Genomic DNA, 23125 nt, shown 5'->3' with positions numbered 1-23125 from the left:
TGATATTAGCATTAGGTTCCAAGTGAGGCAGCATTTTGTAAGGCAGTGAGTCTTCAGCTCTCTTTTTATGCTGATACAGTATTTCATTTTGAGCTTAATTATTTACTTAAGATCTCTTTAGAGTAGGATTACCAAGCCCCAGGATTTAACTCTCAATCTGAATCAATCTCTCTCTCTGTCTCTCTCTCTTTCACACACACACACACACACACACACACACACACACGCACGCACACACATATGCACGCGTGCATGGGTGAGGGGGGAGGAGGAGGAGGGAGAGATAGAGAACATGAATGTTTGTGGTTCTTAATGAGCAAAAAAGAATGTACTCATATATGTATGTGTACTAAAGTAATGCTGCCTGATGTCTACAATAAAAGTGGATTGTTTAATTTGGTTTTATTTTTGAATGATTATAAAAACTGAACCTCAGAACATGCATATAATAAATACTATTTTAAACATCCCTTGATTTGTTAACTATTCAGTAAGTTATTGTATCCTTTCTGTACAGAGGGATCTTTAGCATATTCACTGCGTTAACTAAGTGCCAATTTTGGCACTCCCAGACTTAATATCAGTGAATAAATACAGGATCCAAGAATAGCCACAACTTTAAGTTAATGACTTTTGACTTGAGTGTGGACATTGGCCACTGCACCAGAAGTCAGGAGAAGAGACCAGCCATTATCAAAATGTCTGGGCAATGCTGAACCAATAAATAACTTTAAGCCATCTAGAAGCCCTTTCCATCCCAGATTTTAATGGAAATTATTTCATCTTTTTATTTGTTTTTGATATCACACAGCTTTAGAGTTCTTAGAAACTGATTTGCCTAATTCTACCCATTTATATTACAGATTAGGAAACTTTAAGAAGCAGCTAGCTAATCCATGGCATCCATTTGCTGATTTCCAGGAACTCCAGCCACTTTTTAATTTACATATATATATATATATATATTATTAAATATAAATATATATATATTATTAAATGATAAGATATATTTTAAGCATTCTTTAAAAAATAACCATTATTTACTTTAAAAATAAAATTGTACTTTTAAGGCCACATGGGCTGGGATTTTCTAGATAAAAATGAATGGTCTACTTCCAGGCTTAAGTACACTGAGCTCTGAGCTCTTTCTGTTTCTTCTCTAGCTTACTGATACCAACTGTGAATGCTGAATCAGTCTGATGATTTACGCTTGTTTATAATTTATTTAAGTACAATATTAGTTGTCCAAAAATCCTAAGTGGCCTCAAGGGTAAAAAAAAAATGATATAAAATATTAATAATAAGGATGATTATATTACTCTGTTTTTCCTACTAACCTTCAAGACCAGCTGCTTGCAAAATTTATCTAATTGCTTATGTAATCTTTACAAAGCAAGTCATAGGCAGGTTACTCATAAGGGTCAGCAAAATAATTAGGAATGAAATGCCTACAAAAAACAGAGCTCCAGCCTTCTCTTCTCTCTGTGCATCCTAGAATTACTCTGCTTTACAGGAAAACATCTAACCGTTCATCCATTTCCTAATACTACAATAAGCTGAAATTACTTGGTTTCATGTTGATAGTTAATTTTATAGAACAAAGATCAAATGTCAAAAATTCTGCATTATATTATATGCTCTGAATAATCCAAAAACAAAGACCACATACAATCATTTTATTACATGTAGGTATCAATTATAGAAATATCATACTGCATAAAACAAAGAAAGAGTACCTCAGACTGTAAATGGACTATACATAGTATATTCTTACTCTCCAAAAGAAAAATATGGTGGCCATTAACGTTTTACCTAGATCTGTATTGTTTTATTACACCAAGAAAATCACTATATGCATCATATGAGGAAGATTAGGACAAAATAACCTAAACCCATCTCACAATTAAGTACAAATTCCCTAACGCAATAGGTAAGTCATATCATTAATATCATACTAAAGATACATATTTATTACCATCATGTTATTTACAATACTTTTACTTATCCATCTAAAATTGAAGGCTAGATTTTGAAGTGAAAGCAATGAAAATGTGTGTGCCTAAAAATATCTATTGGGCATCTGGTCCAACCACAAATAACCAAATGATGCTAAATTCCTGTATGAAGTGGCCTGATCACTTTATCATTTCTATATGCTCTGAATAACCAAAAAGAATGCCAAGTAATATTGTTTTCCAATTTGATAGCATTTTCAAAATCTGGCAATGTTTCATTGGAAAGAAAAATAAATATTGTAGTTTTTTTGGTAAACACAGATTTGACAGTTTTTCAGTGTTTGGCACAATTTCAAATGTGAATACATTATAAGAGATTGAAATTAAAAATTAAATACATTATAAGAAGAAATTAAAATGAAAAATTAAAGTTAATGAATGCTAAGAGGATGTCTTTTCAAGTATTTCGAGAGATGTTTCTGCTATTGTTCTTTAAAACTGACTCAATCACAGTCTTTTTATTAATATTATAATTGATGGTGCCCTAGCCTGTATAATATATCATTCTCATACAAATAAGTTCGTAAAGAAACTCAGTGTTTCAAATCACAATTTATCTGATGTATAACATCTTACTAGTCTTTAAAAAATTGCAATTTTTCTTAGTGGAGTCTTGGTCTTTATTTTACTGTACCTGGAATTCTGAGGTTCTGAAACATCTGATTCTGTGCACGTTTTCTTTACCTGTAAGAAGAAAGTATTAGTTATTCTCATATGAAAATACAACTTCCTTACTCAGGTTCACACACTTGTTAAACTTAAAGTGGATACAGCTTTGCTCACCAAGACCTCTATAAATTACCCCCCACATTTTACAGCAGTAGCATGCAATACTTAATAGTGTATTTCATTATTATCCCATGAACAGCTGCCAAATGCACTTCCCTGGACTCCATTAGCATGTAAATAGTTGAGCTAAAATAGCTGGGGACTAGCCTAACTAGGAACAAAGAAACCAAAGAACCAGGTTTCCCACCTAGGAACTAGAAAGTCATACTGCTCTCACTCTTTTAAGAAATGTTTTTCCAATTGACACTGCTCCTATTCCTACTAAAGCACACAATAATAAACACCAGGTTTTAGGAGAAAGTACAATGTTAGCTAAAGTGTTCATACATTAATTTTCATTTTCTCAACCCAGTGGTTATATGTTTTATATATGTCTCAGCATATCAATTAAATTTAAGTATTGCTCATAGACTTCTCACATATATTTGTAGCATATTTTGTAGGCTATATTTCAGCTTGGTGGTTTTTAACTCATAGAAGGTAAAGAATGAGAACAGCTTTTACTTCTAGGGTATATTATCCATTTCTGAACAGAAGTATGTGGTGCATCCTATAAGTAAAGCACAAATCCATTTCCTTTCACAGTTTAACTTCAAGTACAGATACCTGTGTCTAACCATCATGGTGTTAATGGTATATTACATGCAGTATAGACTGAACTTCAAAAACCCCTTAGTTAATATGGAATATGTAGAATATATATTTACGAATCTACTGTCACATATTCTAGGTGTTCACATTGTGATGGCCTATCTATGCAACCTACAGAATCCAAGAAGTTTTAACTTCTAGCATGTGGCTTGGAAGTGAAAAAAAGTTTACTGAATATATGAGGGTACTTCAAAAAATTCATGGAAAAATATAATTGAAAGATAATATGAATGTTTCCATAAAATTTATGAAGTACCCTCGTATATCATGGGCACACTCGTGTAGTGTGAATTGTGAGATGAATGGTACCACTTACAAGCAAGTTTTAAATTTTAAAGATTCAGCATTGTCCTAGCACATAAAATAATTATTTTCTACTCTGACTTAGAAGAATGCTTAACAAACAAACATACAAAACACCCTATTCTTTAAAAATCTCTGTCTTTTGCTTTCAATTCCAAGCCTAGACACTAATAATCTGGAAAGTCAATTAGTTGCTTGATTAATTCTGTACTCTGTTTTGCATCCTCTGTATACATTTACACAATATGAAAATAAAACTGATTAGCAGAGAGATTGTCACCCTGTCCTATTATGAAACGTCTTCTATGCCCTTAACATGGAACTCAATGCCATGAGATGGAGGGACGAAGAAATGTTTTCAAGAGTAACTAGTTGAAAAAGGAGGGGTTAAAGAGGGAGAGAAGAAGAAGGCGAAGGAGACGAGGAGAAACACTTCTCTTAAAATGTAAACACAAAATTCACTGCAAAATCCACAAGATTCTTATGTCCATTAAAAATTTGTCCAAGAAAAATGGGAACTGAAAGGGAAGGATAAGAAAAAGAACCCTTCTTTCTTACTGGTTCTTTCCTATGGTTCATCATCAGAAACTATATGAACTGCCTAATTAATACATAGAAATTGCCCCAAAGTGAGTGCCATTTTCCCCAAGACTATGGTGACTTGACTTTGGAATTGACTGGAGAAGCTCCAGACCACCCCAGACAACCTAGACATATACTCTCAACTGAGAGTCAGAGCCAGACCAGCTTCCTGTAGTTAAAAACAACAAAAAAATTTTCTTTAATACCCATGGCTTTCGAAAGCATTATTCTCCAAAATGTATTAGAAACTTCTGATTATTTTAATTTATTCTCAAAGTAGTAACTGTGATGTCAGAGAAGACAACTATTGACTTTTTCTATGTAGTACCCACAGAGTTCCAGGCTTACAGCTAATGCTTAATAAGCATGTGATGAAAGAATGAATTAGATATTCCTTCAGATATCACTAGAGCTATGATGCATTCATCAAAGTTTTTATTTTTAGGGGTTTCATTCATGTGTTCATGATCAAATGAGAGAAGAATAATATTTAGGATTCCATGACTACTATAGGGAAGTCTGTTTAAAGTGTTGTGTATGTTCAGAGGACAAACCACCTCGACCAAAGGAAGACAGGGAAGGCAACAAAGAAAGTGACCTGTGAACTGACTCTTCAAGGATTTAGGACTTAAAGACAAAATTTGCAGAAAGGTATGTACTTCAGTGCCGTGGGGTTTGCCAGAAGAATCATATTATGAAGCCTTATATGTACATGGTAAAAAAAATTGCAATGAAGTCCTTTGAAAAGTTTTAAGAAACAGACTAGGTAGAGATGGTGTAGAAGATTGTGTGGAGGCTGAAGGCCAGGTAAGCATCTAATGCAACAAGAGAGCGCATGAGTTCCATGAAAGCAGAGATAGCATTTTCCTAGAACATCATTACATCCTGAGCCTTGAGTAGATGCTCACCAAATACTAGTTTAAATCACTCAATGAACCAAAATCAAAGCAAGATGAAAAAGAGTTTAAAGTCTGACTATTTTAAGAAAAGTAACTATTAGTATTCAATGAACATGCAAAGATGAAAATAATATCTTTTTTGGATATTTTCCATTACATCATAATAATGATAATTACTGCCATTTAGTAAGCAATTATTCTTTTCCACTTACTGTATTAGACTATGTATATATGTAATCTAATTTAATCCATGAACACAGGTATGACAGATAATATCCTTCTTTTACAAATGAGAAAGCTAAGGTGCAAAGAGGTTAAACAACTTTCTCAGTATCCCACAGCCAGCAGTAGCAGGGATGCAATTGGAACTACAGGCTACACATCAAAATCTCCAGAATGCTTTGCATAATGACTATTACAGTCAATATAAAAATCAGCCTTAATTTTTAAAATATTTTCTAACCACTAGGTGCTCTAAGAAGCTCACAATCTTTTGAGGAAAAAAACAGAATTAACTTATAAAAATGTTTGCAAATAAGAACAAGACACTTTTATCCCATCCATCATCTCCTTAAAAAGCTGGAATCAATTATCCCAATTATTTTCTACTTAATCTTCTGTTTATAAATCCTACAATATTAACAATAACACAAAAATGTAAAAGATGTAATAATGAAAGAAGGCATATTCAAAAAACCTCTTTTGAAACTTCATTTTGTGTTGAAATGAACTTTAATGATTAAGTCTTAGAATATACTACACAGTGATAACCAAAGGTCAATTCTGCAAGTATAAACCCAAGATGAAAATTTCAAAAATGATACTTTGCTGATGTAATGAATAACTTATTATACATATTTTTTATGAGTAGCATGTAAGACAATATTTATTTCTTCACTGAACTGTGTAGGTGAAACAATGTAAATTACATATGAATGCATTACTTCTTAAGGAAGACATGGATAAATAAATAGATATAAAAATAAAATTTGTTCCAAAATTGTAAAATACATTGTAGATTATTGCATGCCAAAGTCTTTGTAAATACACAAAGTGATACAGAATTACTGTCAACAATAATATAAAATTGCCAGCTTTATTTGTATTACAAATGTGAATATTCTAAAATCTGAAGCTGATTGAATAAACAATATTTATAATAATACCGAAGTATATCAATGCCTAGAATGTTGAATGAATGTATACTTTATTAAATGTATTTTATGACTGTGTTGAATAAAATCACTGTATATAATTGCCTGATAAAACCGAACAGTGTTTAACTTTAGTTACTTTTATGTTTTGATTTAGTGAAAATAAACTACTTAAAATATCAATTGGTATGTGAAATTTTTCATATTTTTATACTTAGAAGTTGGTAATACTTAAATTTTAAACTAAATAATGACATAAAAAAGTATTTTCTTGTAGGTATTCCAGCATTATTCTCGGAATGTATATAATGTTTTCATTTAGCTCATCTCAATTGAATAATCATTTTTATCACATTTTTTTAAAAAAATTGATAACCAACTGATACACAGTTTGATGGACTTCCCAGATCAGCCTTTTCTTTAGTTAGTAGCACTAAATAAATATAAATTAAAATATGTCCTTTCTTATCCTACTTCCTAATGCATGTAGTAACATAAGAAAATGTAAAATAGGCATACGAATTAAAATAAAAATTGAGTCCAAATAACAGTTGGAATATTCAACAAAGTATATAATTTTTACAAGAGTCTTTGTCAAAAATTATCCCACTAGCTACTTATAGTAATGAAAGAAAATATATGTTCATTTCCTAAATATAATATTTAAAAGTTCATACCACTCTGTAACTTAAGATTCACACTTTAATGTGATAACTATGATCACTTGTGAATCCAAGTGTAATTTATGTTGAGAAGATAATCATAGAATTGCTGTATCGCTAGGCCCGTACAGATACAAACTTTGAGATATACTATCTCAGTTAGTTTAAAATAAAATGTCTCAACATTTCTCAACAAGACCTATTTTATATTTATTATATATGCTATAATTCCTTTCCTGACTTTTAAAAACTCAAAACATAAAAAATAAAATAAATAAAATAAACAACAACAAAAAACCCTTTGGAACACTAAAGCTGTCACTAAGAGTTTTTTTAGAAAATACATCTATGTTTTCATAAGTCCACACAAATTTGAAAGGCTTTTCAAGGAAAATAAAGTGCCATTTTGGTAAATAGAGGTCAAAAAAATCAAAGTCTTAGAAATACAGCTTGTAAAAATCTAATTATTAAATAACATAGCATATTATCATAAAGCATCTTTTTCTTTAGAAACAAAAATTTTGCAGCTCTAAAATTCATACATTTTTTGACATTCTTTTCATGGAGTTAGGGTAGTTTCTTTACTCCTCCCTTTTCTTAATATATTCCTTTTTGACCTCTTTATCATTCCTTACCCAAGCTTCTCCCTGGCAACACCAAGTGTCAGTTTCCAGAAGCCCAAGCCACCATTTACTTATTATAAATGTGAAAGAACTCTAGTATATAACTGGAAGTCTGCATCCACTTCCATTCAAAGAAAAAACTGCTACAACCCTTCTTTAATGGCTACACATCAAAGAAACAATTGAATAATCTATTTTTAAGTGCAACAGTAGACAAAATAAACATACAGATTAAGAACAGCAGTGTTATAGGGTTAATAAATAAAAATCCAACACCAAAAACCCTGAAGTGGAAATTATTTTACCCCTCTAATATTGGACTGTCATGGGAAAGATCTTACTTGATTTCTGGCCTTTATACAGGGAGCCTTCCAGAATCCTGGTTTGGAGGAGGGAGGTTAGATAAAATCACACACTGGGGAGGAATTATGTTTTAAATGAAAAAAAATCCTTTAGTCTATAACTCTCCAACAGCTACAATTGTCAATAGCTTTCAAATTATTTGAGAGTTCATAGCAAGGTTGACTATATTTAAAAAGCAACTTGGAAATAACAACACAGGAAAACAAAACATAATTATTTATGTACAGTACATAAGTATTAAACCAAATGTCAAACCACATTAACCTTTAAAATTCTACAGCACATTTTCTCCTTAGCTATGCCATAGTCCTTTGTCACCTGCCATAAATGTCACATATACTGCATGAATTATTCAGGAAAATTTCAAACTCCTTCTAAAGGTCTGTTTTTTCATTATTACCCAACAGGGCAAAGGTAACACAGTACATAAAATGCCACAAAAGTAACCATAAGATGCCTTAGCATATCATGTTACAGCTCATATGGAAGTCCCCCTCTCTAAGTTTAGAAATGAGACTAGAATATCCACCCTTAATACTATGCATAACTACTATAGATAAGTGTTAAAAGGATTTTTTTTTCTCTCACAAATGTGCACTATAAATACTTAAAGAGGAACTTTGCCATATATCTTGGTCTCTCTTATACCTTTTGTTTACAGGTTTCTTTGCAGTCCTGGGTGTCACATGAAACATTGCTAAAATCTTTACAATGTATTAGAACAATAAAAAAGCAAAACAGAATATTCTATTCTAAAGCAAGAACTATTACTAAAGCATAATGTTAATTTGGTAGAATCCACTGCAATTAAAATTGCTGACCTTATTGTACGTCTTCATGCTGAACCAGAAAAAAATAATCCCACCAGTATAACATATGAAAATCTTTAGCTTTAGCTTTCCCTCCATTCAAATGAAGATTTCTAAATTCTCACAAATGTTTTAAAATTAATCTTAAGAATTTACCCTAATCCCCTAAATAGAGGAAATTTGCTAACATTTTTGGCAACGTCTTCTACATCTTTTTTTTTTTTTTTTTTTTTCCTTTTTAAGATATTGGAATGTTTTAGCCACAAGGTTAAGAAACATTCCCCATTTATCATGACCTGCCAAGCACAACAGGCCCCCAGACAACCCAGCCCCTCTACCACTTAAATTCAGCTCATCTTAGTCATGACACTTCAAAAGAATTTGGCCACAGGCATAAATTAGATATCATATGTTTTAAAACATAAATATCAATCACCGTGTAACATACTCTAGTGCACCTAACATCATTTGCCCATTAGGAATAACTGATAACCAACTTTTTCAATTTGAACAATATTGACTATAGAGACAGTTTATCAATATAAATTTGTTGAATTTGTATGCAAAAGTTTCTGATGAAGGCTATCTTGGGTTTTGGGTTCGTGTGTATATACACATACACACACACACACACACACACACAGTCATATATACACACACATACTTTAAAGAATATTTTCAAAAGATATATAAAATCTCTCCTAATGTGCCCAATAGTATCACCATAAATCTTAAGGAAAATTGAGAAATTATTTAACATTAAAAACAAATTGATAAAAAAAATTGTTACAATGCAAAAAAAATATTAAATGCAATTTAAAATTGAACAGCATGGCTGTTCTGAAATCCTTGAAAAATTGAACAATGGCTGTATGTATCTGTAGATCAATGTATGTAAAATGTAAACATTTCTGGCACTGCATGCTGATAAAATAAGTAAATAAATAAATAAAGACAGCTATATTTTCAAGTTTTATAAATTTTATATTCTTGATCTTCCATTAAAATAGCAACATGTATAACAAATTCTGGGATGTTAGCATCAACTTCTTTATTTTAAAAATTAAACTTTTTACAATAAGAAGAAATGTATTTGTAGCATGCTACATTTTCATCTCATATTTTTCACAACATTGTAGCAACATTTCTGAGTTTTAAAATCTATTGTAAATTACAGTAGTTCTATATTAAATCCATCTTGTATAAACATTGTTATAAAAAGCTTATATATCACCTTTCCTCAGGTTTTAATCCTAACATGAAATTCTTCATTGGCGGAATTAATAAAATACAGACTATAGCATAATTTACACACCCAAAACCACAAATTATGTGATTTCTGTTTGAATAGATTTTTCTATCAAATTAAAGTAACAATTTGAATTACCTGCAAGCTAAGGGCTTAAGAGAAAACAGTTCCATGTGAAACATATTTCACACACACAAATATGTGGCAAGAAGTAACAGTCTCATTAACTGTTTAACTTCAAGTAAAAATTAAGTAGTTATTAGAATAATTTTTAAATGCAGAAGTTGATTGCTTAGATGAAGGGAAATTTAGTCCGTTAACGTCACAATTTTTGTGGCCCTAAATATTTGTCTATCATAAAGAATTAAGCACATTCTGCATCCTAAATGTAAAATGACTCCTCGTAGTAGGAAAACTCAAGGGTTAAAGAGTAAAGGAATTATAGATTAGGCCTATCTGTAGAGAAAGTCTCGTTCTGGATAAACATAATAAATAATTGAGATATACTTACGATTTTTTCCTCTTTGACCTCAATTAAAATGGCTTTCTGAGAGCTGGTTCTAAGGACAATTTATTCTGGTTTCCTCGATACACACTTATGAAGTTATCCGGGTTTCATATTTCTTCCACAACTGCATTTACCTTTAAAATTGGCTTGCACCATTTCCCTAAAGCAAAATGGGTGGCTGCTGCTGGACACAGAAAGCCACCCTCTTTCCACAGGGTGGCTATGAGCCGCCTGATCAAAAAATCAGATAATAAAATTTTTCAAATTCTAACAACATTATTTTTTAAAGAACTTGGAGGAGGGAAGAGAAGAATCAAAGTAAAGACGAAAGACTGGTCTCTTTCTCCTTCTCCCTTCCCCAAAGAAGTCATAACATAAGTATCATATGGTTATTGATATTTGCTTTTTTATGACCATAATATTTTAGGACTTTAGTGAACTCCTGGTTAGAAAACAAACAAAAATCAAAATAAGGTAATGTAGTATCATTATTTAATTGCAAAGTATTTTAGAAAATAGTAATTGCAACTAAGAAAAGCAGCAGGAAACTGGATAGCACTGACTGATGCTGTTGACCCTGGAAACCAAACGGGAAAACTTATTGGCTGAGATAATTTATCCTCCCCTCCTTTGAACAGTTTCCCTAAACAATAGAACTGTAGCAGTAAATCAGTTTTCACAGATACTTAGAAGATATTTCTTCTTCTGAATGGTGTTTTTTTCTCACAAGAAGAATAAAATGGTACCCACATAAACCTTCCCTCTGTTGTCTTGAATGAAACATATCTTTACGATAACTGTTATTATTGTAAGAATTCACCCATGTCTCAGCCCTTTGATGCAGCAAAACAGCACTTTTTACCCTCTGTTCTTGAGATTCAAAGAAATGAAGATATAATGAAATAATTTAAACCAAAGCATACTAAAGGTTTCCACATCAAGGTTTCAAATCAGAGTATATGTTCAAGTGCACATCCAAATGGAGGTAAAACCAATTAAAAACTTAGGATTTTAAAAGAAATTGAAAATAAATTGATCCTACTATTGTGGTTCCAGTAAAAAATAATCAAGTTCCATAAATGGAGGGAAATATTCATTCTCTTAAAAACACAAAATATTTATCATTGAGATAACTACACTTGAAATCTAATGAAAACTTAAAGTCGGCACAAAATTTCAAAACAATTTACCCAGGGAAAAAAGCTTTTAATTTAAATAGCTGGCATTAGTTTTTAAAATACTGCAACATGCACCTATTAGAGGAAAACTCTATACAGTTGCTATTAAAGTTTTGCAGTGAAATGTAATCTATTAATTATCAATTATCATGTTACCTGAATTTCTCCCAGCATTGACATAATGTAGTTAGGGTAGTCAATTTTTATAAAGTAAACAAAGACAAAATGTATTTAAAACTTCAAGCATAGAGAGATTAGGAATTTTCTCTAATTGACCTATTTGTTCAATTTCTATGCACATTTTCCTTCTATCATCTTTGTGCTAAAACTGAAAAAAAAAGCAACTTATTTTAACAAGAAAAATATTTCCCTCTGAGACAGAACTGACTATACTTAAATGTATGACTGCTCACATTAACATATGTGCAACTTACCTCATTCAAAGTCCCAAAACTTGAAATGAATTCCAGTTGTATTTGCAAGTGAGTTTTGTGTGTGTGTGAGTGTGTGAGAAGTTTAACAGCCAATAAATTCCAATCCGCAGTGTCAGTAGAACGAAACCTGGTTCAAGGATTTCAGAATGCACTGAGAGGTTTATAGTCTCTAACCAACATCCAGGTAGCTTTAAAAACACCTTGCTCCGGTGTGAGTCTCTGGGCTTCAGGAGCAGTGCAGTTATGTAGGTTAACTAGGAGGAGATCTGGACAGTAAACACTCTCGGCTCTGACCAATGGCTTTACACGCCCTTCTGTTTATAGTAAGATGACTTGCTGTCAGAGGTCACCCTCATCAACAGCTTCTGTCTTTCAGTAGGATCTAACACAGCGTTTATCCTCAGGTGCTTTTAATGAAGCCACATCTGACTTTTAAACTCTGTCAACCTGCTATCATGGTGACACATTCATGACCCATTGGTGTAACTAACCAAAAATTAAATCCCTGCATTCAATTTTCAAAACGTAGATTTTGATTTAAATTTCTTTTAAAGCAAAACATTTCTGTAGAAGAAATGCTTCACGGCAAATTAATATCAATAAGGATGGTACTCATTTAAAGTGGCCAAGTAACATTTTACATTTTTGTTTGTTTTTGGTGTTTTTGGATGAGGGACAAAGCATGTAAGATTTCACTTTCATTATTACTTCTCCTCAATAAGTACAAAACTTTCTTCTCCCCTTAAGCACAAAAATGGGAAGATATTTACAGGTGTTCTTATTTAACTCATTTTTATGTATTTTTATTTGAGGTAGAGGAAGGAATGAGCACAGTTAGAAATGTTCACACAAAGGTTATCATTTTATGTATCATGTTTTCTAAAACAAAGCTTTTTTATGTCTACAAAAGAAAAAACGTGATACGTTAAGTTCTAATGAAAAGGGAAAAAAATAGCTAAATTCAAGAGATAAGGATAATGCAAGTAAATGCAATATCTGGCATTCACATTTGCTTTTTCTATTAGTTTATGAAAATGAACTGTTTTCTTTAGAGAAAATAGTATTGTGCAACTTTCACCTCGCATTCCTTTACAAATGTCTCACAGATTGCAAAAGGAAGACTAAACTCATTTCATAAATTCTTCATAGAATACTTCCAATGACTGCTTCCAATTTGTTTATATAATTGTGAGATTATTCCTTTTTCTTTCATATTTCTTAATCTTTACAATTTGGCTCCTAATAATACAGAGACCTATAGGCAAGGAGTATATACCTCATCTGAGTAATTGATACCACAAGTATTTCTTGAAGTCGTTTTCATTTTCAAGGGAGGGATTGAGTGAAAAGTCATTTACCTATTTCGGGTTTAGGCAGCGCAACAGCAACCCCAGTGACCTTAGGAACTGAAGACGGCGCTGCCTCCCCACTGGTATCGACTGCTCTGGCGCTGCCGCTGATGCTGGGAAACTGGATGAGCGTGAGTATTCTACCTGCAGCACATGCTCAGCACAGCTTGTGATGCCACTACAATATTCAAATGACAGAGAGCTGCCCAACTCTATTCAAGTTATTAAAACATGCTGATTATTTTAGAGTGCTGGAGATCCCATTTTGGCAGATGTGGTTCTTTGTTCCTAGTATAGTTAAGATCACTAAAAGTAACGTCTTTGCAGCCAAATTCTCTCAAGGAGTTAGCGCTTCTGAGGTATTATGGTATAAATCAAGATGCTTTTTTAAGTTCAACAAAATACGCTTTTGAAATGACTACTTTCTTAAGGGATTGTAAGTCACTCAATATTTTCTAAACTCTTATGAGCTCAAGAAACATTCATTGACGCAAAATATATGCCTGTTCTTGTTAAAACAGAAATCCAATGAACTGTGCCTAAAACTCTGAGGAGGATAAAATAAGTTTTGAATGCATTAAAGAAGGCTGGGTGGATTGTAATTTTCTTTCCCAATCTCAAGGGGGGGGGGGACAAGCAAAATGTGGTGAAAACTGTAAAGATAAATATGAAAATAATTTCATTTGTAGTTTATACATAACTACAATTTTTCTGATGAGAAATATAACCTTTATCTCAGTTTACACCAGGCCACCAAAGTGTTCCAAGAAACATAAAAGCAAATAATACACATTTACTTTATACTGTTATAACTAAGTAGGAAAAGTACATAGATGATTTTTTAACAACATTTCATGAACAGAAATTGTTGGGATGCTTTTCTGCTTCCAGCATACTGCCACCAACCAATTACATGACCTGAAACAAACATATAAACTATTATTTCTAAACTGTCAGTTTCCCCCCCTGTGAAACAAAGGGTTTCCATCTCAGGGTGTCAATGGTATAGTTTTTGTTTTTTCAGTATGAATCACATATCTTGGAAGACACCATCTACTAAATGCATTTCATTTAACAACAATTGTTTTCATTACCCCATGTTTTAAATCAAGCCTGTAATTGTCAATCAATGCTGCCAATTATTATGACACACTTTAGGTACAAATGAATTAATAAAATAACCAAACTCAAAGGAACTAGATGTTTTTAAAAAGGAGTAGAGTTTTATTATGGGTAAATGCTTGTTTTCCCTTATATTTTCCAATATTGAAAACAGCACCCTGACCTCAAAAACTCTATACAGTCCTCTCGGTTCTACTTTTCAATACTTTAAGTGCAATCCGTGAGGGCCTGCCCCACATTCTGATAAAAGTGAAGCTATTATGAAGTGCTGACAGCCAACACATTAAATAGCAGCGACGTGCACATTGTCAGTGCTACAGTGGCATTTGTTGAATGCATGTATATCCTTTAAAGTAATATGCAAAATGAGACTAAGTTTAGTCAGTCGAGACATCTGTTACATTTGGTACAAGTCTTGCAATATATTATTTTTTAATCAGGAAAATAAATCAGTTACTGCAGTTTCGTGGGGTGCATTCTTTATATTCACCTTGACTACTCACTCTCCATAACACTTAGCACAAGGCAGGTGCTTACATACTCCCTGGTCTTCACATCTTCCCCTCACCATGGCACCCTCTTTTGCACATTATCTATCAAGGACCCTTCCTCTCCAAAGTTATAAAATACCCCCAAGCTCTTCTACTGCATTTCTTGCTACTTTTTATTATTGGGTAATTAACTATAATTTCTGAATGATTCCAAAAAAAAAAAAAAGATATTTGAAATTAGGAGATAAAACAGAACCAACATGAGGGAACAAAGAAAACCAAAAGTATAGTCATATAATTCTGACGACGACTGAAAAGCCATAGAGAAGAGAGAGAAAAATAATTTAAAATTTCTGCATGCACAGTAATCTCCCAAATTGCTGGTTTGAAAAAGGCCAATCAAACTAAACAAACTAATTAAAACTAAACAGCCACCACAAACTGTAACAGCTTCATTAGCCAGGTTACTGATGTGGTATCCACATTAGAATATAAAATCCAAAATCTAAGAGCCTATTTTTAAATAAGCATTTAGCAAATCACATCCATGCCATTGTATAACAAACACCATATAGAAATCAATGTGATAATTAATTTGCCATCTGTTTAATCTTTTTCCTTCTTCTTCTATTAAAGCTGACAAACTCAAGTACATTCAGGAGCCAAGTGGTGAAGCAGGTTGAATGGAGGTGGGACTACTGGTAAATGCATGATCTGCCCCAAATTATTCAAATTCTATTCTTCCTCTCTAGCTAATTCATCTAGTCTCATGTCTTAAATACTATCTATATGTTGTAGATTCCAAAATCTTTATCACCACCTGAGTTCTATCTTTTGAGTTCCAAACTCTCACATTCTCCTGTCCAGTACATATCTCTATATAAACATCTCACGGCCATATCAAACTTTAACATGTCCAGTGCCAGGCTCTTTATCACTTCTCTACCAATCCTATCCTTATTGTTCAATATTTTCTGTATAAATAAAGCCAGAAACCAGAATCACTGAGTCCTTCCTTTCGTCAAACTCTATATCTAAATTCATCATTAAATTTAGTGGATGCAGTCTTCAAAATATGTCTCAGTCCTGTTCACTTCTCTCTGTTTCCTCTTCCACATTCTAACTGTGATTTCTTAGATTCTGTATTTGTCTATTTGGCATCCGTTGATCACAGGGACAGTTGTATCAATTATATTTTATTATTTTTTGAATTCTGATGCTCTGGCATTTGTGGCCCCTCCCAAAGCTAGCCAATTCTTACAACATACCTTTCTTATGCAAACCAACCAGTCCTGAGACCACACTCTCAACCATCTCCTTTATCGACCTCTCACACACCAAGCCAATATTCCTCCTGCCCTAAGTCACCCAGGACCAGGTACCAGACAACTGGAAACCACCCCTATATTCCAGAGCCCACTGAAATTACTCAAACTAGCCAATGCTAGATTGTGTCCTCTGCCCTGCCTTGCCTTTCTCACAGAAACCACAATAAAGGCTCTAACCTAGGCTTTTCCCTCCTCCTTCTGCCTCCTGACCAAACCTGGTGCTTCTTCCAGGTGGCCCTGCATGACGTGGAGTGTCCCCTCCTCTTGGTAAATGTAAATAATAAAAATCTGCTTTCAATGGCATTAGCCTTTCCATGTCATCATGCGGTAGCTTCCATAAATTAAAATTCCACAGGTACAACTGATACACTCCTCATTTCTAGGACTTGCTCTTCAATCCATTCCCCATCAAGCAGCGGGAACTATCTCAACACATAAGCAGGTGTCAAGAATTGTGAAAGGTCTGAGATTTTGCCCTGCTCATAAGCTAACACAGTAGCCAGCCTCAGTTTCACGAATGCAGGAAGAAGATTCAAGGATCCAGGGTACAAGGACACTTGGTGGTCAGTTTACTCAACCAAGTAAATTCAATACCTTTATATCAACAATAATATCTAGGACAATTCAATCCAACATGAAAAGAGTCATTAGGGTCATGGGGCCCCAAAGGTACTAGCACTTCTCCACATACAGCTCTTGCTGATCAGGAGAATCCCCTCTGCACTTCGTAAGCATTCATAGTACAATCGTGTAAAACTCAGCAGTGGAAACTACAACAAAGATACAGTGAACTGGCCCAGTGGGCTCCACCCAAAAGGTCCTTTAGCCTCCTTCTCCCACTGCAAACCCTACTCAAGCCACATTAGCTGAATTCCGGTATCCCTTTCTTCCATCGACTGGGCAAGGTGATGAATTGGGCTCTTGTATCTAACAGAGATGTGAAAGTTTAAGTCCCTCCCCTCCCCTGAATTCCCTAGCATACCAGAGTGGGTACATAAGAATTTTGGTCCTTCTTTGGAACTCAGCCCCATTCTTTTCTCCTTAAAGACTTTGAATTTGAAGGAGAGAGAGAGAGGGAGGGATCAAGGGGCACAGAAGGAGAGAACCAGCCCCATGTTAGTAAACAAGATGCATTTACTTTCAGTTTTGATTGGCAGCTGGCTCAAGACTCAATCAAATGAACTTCTCATGTTTCTAGTCCATGCAATGCTCTATATTTGGCAGCAAGATCATCACTACTGACACCATCTGTTTCAGTTTGGGGAAACCCTAGGCTTAACAGCCATAACCACTTTCTGGCTGTGGCTAAGGCATTTGCTCCATTTGGTTGACCCAGGCTTGATTTGCACAACAGCAATTTTTTTAAAGAGTTTGTTTTTATTGAGAGCATTTGCTGCCCAATTATTATGGTAACATCTCTAAAGTTCTATCCCTTTTTCAACAAAAGAGCTATGGGAGTTTTTCAAGGCAACAGGGATGACCACAAGAATATGTGCAGATTTCCTTGGGTCAGTTTCTCACTTTCCAATAGATCATTTTCATCAGCATTATAACCTATTCCATAAAATAAAAACCTTCATTTTCTTGTGAGTATCGTATTTTTTTCCTTCCTTTCTGATTAGTAAGAGAGAGAAAGGTCATTGGGCAGGTAAAATTAAGTCTACCTGGGTTGCCTTCTTCAGCTGAAGCCTGCCTTCAGGATGCACACACCACTCTTTCTGTCCTCTGGTTCTGGGGACAGAGGTCTAATTGCATTTTTTAAGTTCAGTGTGGGTAAAGAAACAGGAAGCATGAGTCAGGCCTTGGGTCTAAGGACAGCTCTCCAATCTGGCTTCATTCACAGTACACCTGGTATTATCATCTTTACCTAACTCCTGTGAATATTCACAATTGACTCAAAACTGTTAAAGGAATGGAATAAGATTGATTACTCATACACCAACAATTTCATGTAAACATTTCCCCCATTGAAATGTGTTTTGCTTTACAGGTGAATATTTCCAAAGTAAAATCAATTTTACAGTTAGGAATTACTATACATGACCGCTTGGCCTATTGAGACAACAAAATATCGGGAGATACACAGTTTCATTCCCAAACACTGCTAATGCCTCCCCTAATATGGAACCCTCTCACAGTTTCATCTGTCAGAACCTCGGGCAAGTCAACCTCCTTAACCCTCAGTGTCTATACTTGGAAACAAAAAACCAATGTCTTATGCACCTCAGCTGGTTGCTTTAAGCTGTTTTCTATAAACATGCTTTATAAACTGTGCAGGACTCCACATCTTATGTCAGACCAATCTTTTCCATGTTTCCTGTGGTCCAGTCACCCTAAATTTCTGTCAGTTTCTTGAAAACAAGAAAGGCCTTTTCTTCTATCCCAACCTCTCCTTCACATTTCCAGTGCCTGGAATGTTCTCCTCCTACTCTGTAAGACTGGCTGTCTCTTGTCCTTCAGATCTCAGCTTAAATTTCACTTTCTCAGAGACCTTTCCTGACCACTCAACCTAAAGTAATTTACCCCTGTTCCTTCTCATAGTGCCCTGTTGTTTCACTTCTTATCACTTATCACAATGTGTCTGCCATTTATTTGTTTGTTTTTTACTGAACGCCTGTCTTCCTGCTGGTTCATACATTCTGTGAAAACTGGACCTCTGTCTTCCATCAGCTTATGTGCAGGGCTAAGCGGAGAGCCTGGCAGAGAAGAGCACTCAACAAATATTTCTGAACAATTAAATACATGAATATGTAAATGTATGGCAATAACATCCATGCATTTTACAAAGCAGATATATGCTAAATAAATTTTAGAAAAGTGCTCAATCAAAATGGTTCAGCTAGAAAAAAATGTTTGGTGCTTTAAGTGAGTAAAACGTAGAGTATCTGAAAACCACAACTAAAATCAATGATTCCTTTTCACTGTGAGTTTCATATAGAAGTATAACTCTACAGATGCTTTTCCAACAACAAAAAAGTTTTTAAGATTCACCTGCACATGTTCTCATTTGATCCTGAGATAGCCTTTATTTCAATTTCACTGAGGAAAATAATTGTAAATGGAAATATTTAGCACCTTTCTCAATGTCACAAAAAACTCCTGCTCACTTTCGTTCTCTCTCTCTCTCTCTCTCTCTCTCTCTCTTGCCCCCCCCACCATGTGTGGACACAGTGAGGGATGGTGGCCAGCTAGAAGCCAGGAAGAGACCTCTCATCAGAATCTGACCATGTTGGCACCTTGATCTTGAGCTTCCTAATCTCCAAACCTGTGAAAAATAAATTTCTGTTATTTAAGCTACCTAGTCTTTGGTATTTTGTTATGGCACCCCAAGGTGGCTAAGATGATATGCAATTGGATGAGTATAATATAATGCTATTGAGAATTATATTTCTAATAAAAGCATGCCTTTTATTTCATTTTATTCCTTTTTATATTCAAGATGCTTAATTCTTGAAGCACATAATGTAAAATATATTTTTTTTACATAAGAAATTTGCTCTTTGAACATAGAAAATGATACAAAGCTCTTTAGAGGACAAGCCCTTCTAAGTAAGTTTAGGACTGGGGTTTCCCCCCAGGAAACTGTAATCACTAAAAAACTATTTTTTAAAACCATTTATCTGAACCTTTACTAAAATGTCTATAGACCCAAAAGGTAGATCTGTTATCCTACTGTCTAAAAGCTTGTGGCAGTAGTGTTCATAAGAAACTGATCATCTGTGCTCTGGGGAAAATCTAGGTTCCACAAAAAGGCCCTGTTTTTAAGACTTCCCATAAACCTTCACACACACACACGCACACGCACACGCGCGCACACACACACACACACACACACACACACACACACACACACTACACCTCCATCTACTTTCATCTATTTTCAATGGACCTGAGTTATATGTTTATGCAGAAGCTGAATGCCTCCACATACAGAAACGAAGTTTTCCACATTTTAATTTTGCTCCTGGCACAACTTTTAATAAACTGAAGAACTCTAGTCTTTTCTTTCCCTATAAACTATTCTTGTTCCAGAAATTCCAGCTGAAATGTATCCAAAACTTTTCATGAAAATTCTTATAAAAGATGTGAAAGAAAAGGAAGCAGTATCAGGCAGTGGAAATGACATATTTTAGAATTAAAGAGTGAAGAATTTGTGTTCCATTTCTGCTGTATACCAATAATATAAAATTTTTCATCAGAAAAATTAAGAAAATTACAGTGCCTGAGTCATCATGGTGAATAAATGAGGTAATAAACCTAATGCACAGAACACAGAGTAAACACTCAAGAAAAATTAGCTGGTCTTTATCTTCTTCTTCTGTTCTGACTATTATGACTATTATTATTGCTATGACTTTTCAGAATTGTCATCCATCACTATCACGACTTCTAGTAATAATAATAATAATAATAATAGCAAGTATTATTATTGCTGGTAATATGTTCACTCCTGATAGTTAACGATTACAAATTCACCTCTGTGGAATTCATAGTTATACAAGACTCATTCAAGAATTTGGGTGATATTTTGTCACAGAAGCTGTAAGCAAGGATTTCTTAAGCATATATAACCTTGCCTTTAATACTACAAACATATATGCTATTATGTCTGCAATTTTCCTTGAAATAATGCAGTATATATAGTGTATTATTATGTGTGCTTTACTTAGATTAAGCTGTAATTTAGAAGCTATAAGCATTCTATTGAAATATGTAACAATGGAGGGGTGGTATTCTCATTAGGAAGAGCACATTCCCTGGGGTGGCTACTAAAAGTCTTCTGGGATCTGAATCTCCATCAACAACAACCTTTTGAAAATTAGAATACCTAATGTCAGAAATGGTTTTCATTGATGAAAACAGTGCCCTCTTGACTAGCATTGTGAATGACAGACATGAGCTTACACAGATGAAATAAAAAAGTATTCAAGATAAGTGGCTCACCAAAATATTTTAGCAGTACTCCCCACCCTTGTGTAAATCAAATATATAAATCAGAGAAGCCTGCAGCTTTTACACTTGAGGTGATGTGTTTAGCTAACTCTTTAAGCAATCCTAAGCCCAGTCACGAACTATAGAAGATTATGATCACCTGATGCCAGCAATACCGTGAAAGAATCCTGTCTTTGGAATTTTGACATCAGTCTCAACTGAAGCTTTCATGCAAGATGGTGGTCACAACATCTAAAAGGACATAAAAACTAGAACTTCCTTGAGCCTTCAAAACAAACTATAGGGACATCGTTTTTTGTGTTTGCTTGCTAACAAATGCTTAACAAAGTTCTATACCTAAGGCAGAATTTGGTTTGACACATTTTATTTTTACCTAGAAGCAAAGTTTGGAAGACAGAATGAATAACCTTCACTCATCTCAACATTAACTACCTAACCAAACTAAAGAACTGTCATTTCATAACACACACACACACACACACACACACACACACACACATGCATGCATACACACACCATGGAAACACAGGCAGGCTCACATGACAGTGCTCTTCTCTGGAGAGATGTTAAAATAGAATACTGATTAACAGGTAATTGAGAAACATACGTGTCAACTTGATACAGAGTAATGACGCAATAACAGCTAATCATAACACATTCAGAAAAATGCTCTCCATTGTGGGAGAAATAAACATTATCAGCACATCTCACAGCCATGATTTTTAAAAATACATGTGAAATTTATTCCAAGTAAAGAAATTACTACCCCCAGTGGGACGTTATTGTAATATATGCCTTTTTTTTTTACTTATAATAAGCTACAAACTTATCATTTGATTTTGCAGAAACATGCCCAAAATATAGATAGTTTTGGAACAACAAGATTATCAACTTTTCACAACTGTCACCATGATATTTTGAGCTAAGACATATGGAGCTTCGTTAGTGGTATTAAATTTGTTGGTTTAGCTAAGATCGATTGATTTTCCAACTTTGATTCTGTCTTGAAAGAATCTTCCTTTTATCAAATTTGGCTTTGACTTTGTTTTTTCTGTTATTTTTCTTTCAGTGCAGCTGCAATTCTGGCCTCATCATACTTTAGTAAATTAAGCCAACTGCTTAGGTTTATTAATATTAGATCAATTATTTTCTTTTCCATTTATTTTTAATTTGTATTTGTTGATGAAACAGTGTTTAAAGGAAACTTTAAAAGAAAAAAATACACTCTCATCTGTTAGAAACTATTCACATTATTTTTTTTCTAGATTCCTTTGAAGATATTCCTCAAATTAGCTATATCACCTTTAAATGTGTGCATATGACATTGTAACCATTTGTGTAAAAGATGTAGAATAAATACTATAAATTATAACGTACATGACTATGTTGCATAGTTTCTTTCACTTAATATTATATATTACTTTAAACCATTTTTTATGTTGTTTCATGGTTTATCTTGTTAAACTCCAGAATATTCATCATAATAAAAATTTTCAACATGAACTTCCTTTTGAACAAGAGATTACTTGGTCATACCCATGGCAGCCACCAAATTGTGAGGTTATTGTGTTATATCAACTTCAGCCAAATTAGATCTCTTTGTATGCACAAGACATGGTTAAGGTATATAAAGTATTAAAACTACTGGTCTAATTGTAATGCT

The 23125-nt window shown here is 33.8% G+C and overlaps 1 protein-coding gene across 6 annotated transcripts in view; it reads right to left on the bottom strand.

Moving 5' to 3' along the window:
• EYA4 (EYA transcriptional coactivator and phosphatase 4) overlaps positions 1-23125 on the bottom strand; it is a 260369-nt gene that overhangs the window by 127348 nt on the left and 109896 nt on the right. For 5 of the 6 annotated variants that reach the window (XM_063096128.1, XM_063096132.1, XM_063096129.1 and 2 more), the window contains one exon: positions 2650-2699. In XM_063096128.1, coding sequence (XP_062952198.1) covers positions 2650-2699 — 50 coding nt within the window. Of the gene's footprint in view, positions 1-2649; positions 2700-12219; positions 12442-23125 lie in introns of those variants that run through there. The other variant, XM_063096133.1, reaches the window with a different exon arrangement.

The sequence above is a fragment of the Cynocephalus volans genome, chromosome 5, assembly GCF_027409185.1.
Source record: "Cynocephalus volans isolate mCynVol1 chromosome 5, mCynVol1.pri, whole genome shotgun sequence".
NCBI classification, from domain to species: Eukaryota; Metazoa; Chordata; class Mammalia; order Dermoptera; family Cynocephalidae; genus Cynocephalus; species Cynocephalus volans.
The sequence above is the reverse complement of the archived record's forward strand: the minus strand, read 5'-3'. Positions and strand labels throughout refer to the sequence as shown.